At 45.9% G+C, this 6,927-nt stretch overlaps 1 protein-coding gene across 1 annotated transcript; it reads left to right on the top strand.

Annotated features, from left to right (window-relative positions):
• Positions 1–569: 569 nt before the first annotated feature.
• On the top strand, positions 570–4,889 carry ABRACL (ABRA C-terminal like). Its single transcript, XM_074578281.1, has 3 exons — positions 570–707; positions 3,127–3,193; positions 4,340–4,889. The coding sequence occupies exons 2-3, from the start codon at positions 3,133–3,135 to the stop codon at positions 4,522–4,524; spliced, it is 246 nt and encodes an 81-aa protein (XP_074434382.1). The 5' UTR covers positions 570–707; positions 3,127–3,132; the 3' UTR covers positions 4,525–4,889.
• Positions 4,890–6,927: the final 2,038 nt, after the last annotated feature.

The following is a 6,927-nucleotide window of genomic DNA, read 5'->3' as shown; positions in this document are numbered from 1 at the left end:
AGGTGGGTAGATGTGGTTTAGTGGTGTTTTTTGTCAGTGTTAGGTTAATGGTTGGACTCAATGATCTGAAAGGTCCCTTCCAGCCTAACAGTTCTATGATTCTGTAGTGTCCCTCGGAGGAAGCGGGTGGAAATGAAGGGTACGAGGCATGGTACAGTGACAGAAAGCGACTGAAGCAACACAGCATATTACGTTGAGAGCAGACCCACTGGAAAGGAGGCCGTTCGGGAAGGGCTGGCCTTGGCAGGCGTTTTACCGAACACACTCACGGAGAAAACGAGGTGAAAGCTGTAGATGGCACCAAGCCAGGAGTCACTGATGTGGAAAGGAGCGAGGCCCTCCCCAGGGAGGGGGGAGAACGGCACAGCCCTTCAACTGGGAATGCAGGGCCAGCGCTCGGCCTGCGAGGGGCCGAGGGAGGGCCGAGGGAGGGCCGGGCTCGGTGCCCGAGGCGGGGTGCCCGCCGGCCCTGGCACACCACGGGGAGAGGACCCCCGGCGGGGCAGCGCCGCTCCCGCCGCGGAAGCAACGGCAGAACCCAAAATGGCCGCAGCGGGGCGGCGGGGAGCGCCGGGGCCGAGCCGGGGCGGGGCAAGGTCCCGGCGGAGGGCGGGTAACCGCCGCCCGCCCCTCGCCTGGCCCCTGTGTTGCCTCAGGCGGCTCCCGCCGGCGGCGGCCCCTCGCGGCGAGAGCGGCGGCGGCAGCGGGTGAGTGGCGGCGGCGGGGAGCGGGCCGGGGGGAGCCGGGCTTTCCTCCGCTCCGGGGAGAGAGAGGCGCTGCCCGGGCAGCGGGCGGCGGCTGCCTGTCGGCCGGGCCCGTTTCCCGGCGCGCAGGCGGCGGGGGGAGCCTCGGCCCCGCCGGGCCCCGGCAGAGCCCGGGGAGGCGTTGCGGGGGGAGCTCGGTGTGAGGAGGACCGCGCTCTGCCTCCGACGGCGGCTCCGCCGGGGAGCCATCTATCGCGGGGGACTGCGGGAGCCGCAGCGGCAGGGGTCGGTGCGGTTGGTTTGGAAGATGTGACGGTGCTCAGCAGCCGTGAGGTGGATTTCCAGCAGATAAAGTTTCGTTTTCCTGCCGCGTACTGAAAAATTACGCCGGCTTCCAGCAGTGTGTTGGCATCAGAAATACTAGAGTTTAATAGCTGGCGTGTCGAATATATGACAATATAAAGTAAATATTTAAGTACGCTTAAAATACCTGGAATCCCTTCTTCCTCAGTCCTTACACAGCCGTGGTTCTCTGATCTCAAAAGTGTTGCATAATAATGAATTATTTTTCAAAAAATTCTAAATGTTGCTGCTTAAATTGGCAGTGCATGTGTATGAGGGAAAATAATTTTAAATTAACGTGAATTTAAAGTAAAAAAGCCTTCAAACTTAAAAGAGCATCTTTAAAGAGAAGCTAATAATGCCATTGTAATGAGCAATATTAAAACTGGCAGCTTGACAAATTAATAATGATAGCATAAGCTTTTCGGTAGATGGGTCATCTTTTCCTCTGTGACTTGTAACAATATATTTAGCGCTCAGTTAAACAAAATCTAAAAGTTTGTAGCAAGCATGCGAGGCAATTAACGCTCCGCGGCCCTGCTGCCATGCCCTTTTTAGGCAGCTTTTTAGAGCTGGGACCGCCTCACCGCATCCTCTTGTGGGTATTACACACATATATGTTAGCCCGTTAACATCCACTGTTTGAGCCTGGATTGATGCCACGCGTTAGGGGTGAAACGCTGGTTTGGATGGGCTTTGCCTGAAGCCCATGCTTGATACTAAGCTTGCTCACTATTGTATGTCAAAAAGACAGATTTTTGCAAGTGAATTCGGGATCTGAAAATGAGACTCTGTTACCAAGGGGTTTTTTGCCTCTTTTTTTGCCTCTTCCCTCATGAGGGGTCAGGAGGTGGAACTATGTCACTCTTACCTATGTGAACTGAGGAAAAAAAAAAAAAATGAGGGGAAGATTTTCCCTTAGGAAGAGTTCATGATCCATTCAGATACTGTTTTTTTGAACTCTACTTACTTACCAGGTCTGTGCAGAAATCCTGGTTTCTTGAGCGATAGAGAGGGTCTCGGTGCTCACTGAGTGCTCAGCCCCAGGAGCTCTCTCTACAGCTTCTGCTCCAGGCTGCATCGTTAGCACCTGCGGAAGCTGTATTTGTTGCATTGCTTTGCTTTGTCTGTGAGGCCCAGTTTCTTGTGACTACCTGGATGCCAGTTTTTGCCTAAGGAGTTCCTCATCTAAAGGTTTCATTGTGTCGATGCTGTTTTGCCTGGCATAGATCCCAAAACTCCCTTCAGGTGCCTGCAGTTATTAACCTGGATGCTCTGTAGCGCGATATTTTTTTGTGTGATTGTGGTGCTGCCATTTCCAAAGTTGCGTATGGCTAAAGTGTTGCAAGGCATTGCTGTGCATTGGTGAAAATTGATGTGTTTCACAGCAAAGAGGTTCACAGGGTAAGTTTGTCAGTGTAGTAGTTCTTTGGGGTCACTACGAATGGAAATAAATGTTGGCCTTCTTGGGGTGCTTGCATAGTTCATCTCTGGTTCAGTTCCGCTGTCAGTAGCAGGCGTGTGGTAGCTGCTGTCCTTTCAGGCACCGTGTGCCCAGACCTGCTGTAACCAGCTGCATGTCTGTGGTATCTTGCCAGGATAAACAGAAAGCTGTGGTGTGGCTTAAAAAGCCAAATTACCATGTATCCCGGAGAGGAATTCAAAGGAAGATGTTCCATTTTTATTGAGGGCATTGATAAAAAGTTGCAAAACCCCTAAAGACCTGTGATGTTACCAGGATGCTCTGATTCTGTGGCAGTCTGAGCTCATTCTTTAAAACAAACAAACCCCCCTGCCCTGCCCTTCACACATTTTTCATATTTTGAGATTACATTCTAAACACAAATATAAGGAGATACTTAGGTTGTAGTTTCTGTTCACTTACTCTCAAATGTGAAGGTGTGGAGGCTCTTTATCCGTTCAGGACTGAAATTTTAGATTATCCCGTAGCCGTGTGTCTCCAGGCTACTGGGATTTGCCAAGTGCTGTGACATTCCTGGTGAACTGTGAACAGCCCAGGACAGTGCAAAGGATTTACGGGTCTCCTAATAACTTTGTCAAAATTTATTTTACTTTTTAGACCACAATGAACGTGGAACATGAAATTAGCCTCTTAGTTGAGGAGATTCGGCGCTTGGGAACCAAAAGTAAGTATTGTAATATCTCCTACCATACAGATGTAGTCATGTTATACATACATGTATGTGTATGACATACATGTCATAGATATAGTCATGTTATATTAACCTATGAACGTGGCAAATTTAATTAAAGAGGCTCAGGTAACCTGAAAACTTGCATATAGCCTTAATGTTGGACTGTATGCTACTCCCTGCATCCCATCCTTTAAAGTAGTTCTGTTACGAAGTTAAAGCCTCTGCAGCACAGAGGATGTAGGCCTGAAATCCTGCTCCCATTAAAATCAACTGCAAAATTACCTTTTTCTTTAGACTTTCAATGCTTCCTACAGCCATCAAAGAAGAAAGTTTCATCTTTTCCTTCCACTTCCTTCCTTGGTAACTTCTGAACTTCAGAATTCATATACTTCAATTCTGTTCATCATAGTATTATTTGGAAGGAATTGATCTGTATGCCTAAAACTAGCCCAGGAGTTACAGGTGTAGTCCCAACCTTCCTTGAACTTGCTTAGAAGGTAGCCTTTTCTCTGAAGATTGTTAAAACTCCTCTTTCTTTACAAATATTTATGCAGTTTGTGGATGTGTTGCCTGCTCGTATATTTTGGTTCCAATGCAATTTAGTTCAGTTCAGTTGATTTTTCAAAGCCTAAGCCGAATGCCTGTGTCTTGCATTTGTATGACTACATCTGCCTTTTAGGAATAACCTAGATAACCTTAACATGTATCTTAAAATTCTTGCTTTGTGAGAGAAATGAATTCACATTCCACCTTTTGCAATGTGAACTTTAAATATTAATAAGTAAAAAAAAAAAAAAAATAATTTTTAACATTTTAATGATATAAAACTAATTTCCTCCTTACGCTTTGAAGAGGTTCAGTAGCCTATGCTGGTCATAGGTTTCACAAAGTCATCAGTAAAAATAAACATAGCAGATGTTTGATCCTTGATATGAGTCTCTGGAAAAAAGGGAAAGTCATACCAGGCAGGAATTTTGCCTGGTGTTTATCATAGGCATTCGTAATACGTTCCCCAGTAAGTTGGGACACACCATGGGGTTTACTTTCAATGGTTTCGCTGCTTGTTACTTTGTTTCCCATTGATCTCCTAACTGAAAGAAAATCTGCATGTGTTTTCATGTTATATCTTTGATTTAGATGCTGATGGCCAAGTGAGCGTGAAATTTGGTGTGCTCTTTGCTGACGAAAAGTGTGCCAACCTCTTTGAAGCCCTAGTGGGAACTCTTAAGGCTGCAAAACGACGGAAAATTGTCACTTATCAAGGGGAGCTACTTTTACAAGGTGTTCATGACAATGTTGATATCATGCTGCTGCAGGACTGATGGCAGTGTTTCAGCTATGCATTAATAGAATTGTTTGAGACAGTGACTTGCAACATCCTCTGAATAAGGCTGATCATTCTAAGGTGTCTTGGTGTATTTTCTATATCTTTATAGTCAAAAGGAAACTGTCCTATTTTGGAAAACATTCCCTTTTGTAATTCTTCATGAAATGGTACTGTATGTGAGTAAGGTGAAAGATGCCAGATCTTTTTTTTTTTTTTTTTTTTAAAAAAATCTCAGGTAATGCTCTCAAATGCCTGGTGGTTATTTTCAACATATGAAGAAGGGGACCGGTAATTTAACGTTTACAAATCAAAGTGTGCCATGAAAGTATAAAATAAAAGCACATACTCAAATTTATATAATTCTTATTTCTGTTGTTTCTCTTTTTATTTGCAATCTGAAATGAAAGTAAACTGAATTCCTGTAAAGAACATAGTTAAGTAACTGTACAGACAGCATGACAATGAGGTGGAAATAATTTTGCAGCATGATTCAACTGACGAACGACTGTCCTTTGGAGTGACCAGATTGCGCACAAAAAGCCACGAATGGTAGATGTACCTCATTCATCTCTGGCAGTGTAATATTCTTTCATTTTTCAGTCTTCTAGATTTTTGAAGGAAGTGGGCAAGGAGCTACTTGAATGCTTTCATGCAGAGTTAACTAGAACATGGTATAGTAGCTTCAGGTTGTGATTATTTTCCTCACAGAAATCATACTTTCTCTACATCACTCCAGGCAGAATGTGGGGGGGAAAAAAAGCCCTTTTGATTGTTTTCTAGCTTGCTGCTAATTCTTCTTAGCGGATGAAAATGCTTCCTCCAGTAGGGAGAAAGAGTTGCTGCATGAGGAAAGTGGGAGTGGGTAAGCAAACTGCTTACTGCTCTGTGCCTCCACTCTGCAGCCGCAGCTCTTGAAGTTGCAGGATGGGTGAATTTCCCTGCACTTAGCAGCCTTTTACAAGTGCAAAATGCTTGAAAAGTGTCTCCTTATTTCCCGATACAGGAAATGCATGCATGGTTATGGAATCTCCGCAAAGCTGTGTAATTCCAGCTGCTGCCCCTTTCATCTTTGTTTGCTCTACTTCGCGCAACAGGAAAACGGCTTAAATCCTGTGTGCAAACAGATCTGGGCTGCCTCTGCCTGTGCTGGCCCCAGAATCTGGAGAGCAGGGAAGTGATATGCAGAGAAACTTGAGCTGTCTGGGTCCAAGCCAGCAAGAGCGGAGAAGCAGGGTAGGGGCTCGGCAGAGCTTACTGGCTCCGGTGCACTGTCGCTCCAGTGCTGCTGTTCTGCTTCCAGCCCTGAGCTGACAAGTGCCTGCACCCCTGTGCTCCACAGGTGGAGAGGAGAGGGACTGAGACCCAGGCCTTCTGCGTTAGGGGTGAGACCAGACAGCTCTGCGTTACCAGATAACCACAGTTGTTTTTTCCTCTGCCTCTATTTTGGTGAAAGCCTGAGTCATTGTCTGGGTTCACAGGACAGCCTGAGTATGCTGACGGATACCGAGTGCTTTGTGATTGTCTGAGATGCTGGTTTTGGTACGGGAGGGCACCAGCCTGCCCCAGCTAGGGTATAGTTCTCTGTGCGTGTTCATGACAGCCCTTTAAGGACTGAAGGGGCCTCAATTTTGAAAATCTAGTCAAAAAACAAAAACAAACCCAAAAAACCACCAGTAAATTTAAGGCTCAGTGCTGAGTTGGAGCAGAGACACGACTGCGAAGAGACCTTTAAGTCTCTCTCATTTTGGATTTATCCTCTTAACCATGCTAATAAATGTATGCAGAGCTTCTGGGAACACCATGTAGAAGGAGACAGAGAAACTTGGCACTAAAACAAATCCGTAACAACCAGAGGCGAGTGTGACTGTACTGCCCAGAGGAGTTGAGATTCGTTTTCCCTGTTGTTTCTGAAAGCAGAAGAGGAACAACATGAACAAGGATGTATATCTAAGAACCTGCCCTTAGTGCAATGCTTAATGTGTCTGTTGGCCCCAGAGTTGTGTAGGCTTCTTCACTTCAGGTTATATGCAAGCACTGTTGGCTTAATTTCAAATTTATTTTTTTTCAAAGAAAATTGAATACTAACATTGCTTCACACGCCTGGGACCACGCCTCTGTGAAGGAAATAATTTCTACAACCAAGGCCTGGACAGAAGGTGTAGTTCCTGGAGCACTTGACACGATAATAGAAAAGCCAACTATGGGGAAGGCATTTTACCTATTTTTGGAAACCGTAGGACAATCAGAACTCCCATGTGATGTGTTCATGAACTCGCCAGCCATGGGTCTGAAGGAAGTTTGTAGGTCAGCCAGGAGCACCAGTGATTCCAGAATAGCAAGTCATTCTCCTGACTGCTGGGAAGTAGGAAGATACAGAGGTCCTTGACAACAGCATAAA

The sequence above is a fragment of the Larus michahellis genome, chromosome 3 (genome assembly GCF_964199755.1).
Source record: "Larus michahellis chromosome 3, bLarMic1.1, whole genome shotgun sequence".
Lineage (NCBI taxonomy): Eukaryota > Metazoa > Chordata > Aves > Charadriiformes > Laridae > Larus > Larus michahellis.
The sequence above is the reverse complement of the archived record's forward strand: the minus strand, read 5'-3'. Positions and strand labels throughout refer to the sequence as shown.

Bases quoted from the DNA above. Each gene is read 5' to 3' on its own strand.
- ABRACL (XM_074578281.1), top strand. From the start codon at position 3,133: ATGAACGTGGAACATGAAATTAGCCTCTTAGTTGAGGAGATTCGGCGC. The intron at 3,194-4,339 runs GTAAGTATTGTA...TCTTTGATTTAG, and splicing joins TCGGCGCTTGGGAACCAAAA to ATGCTGATGGCCAAGTGAGC.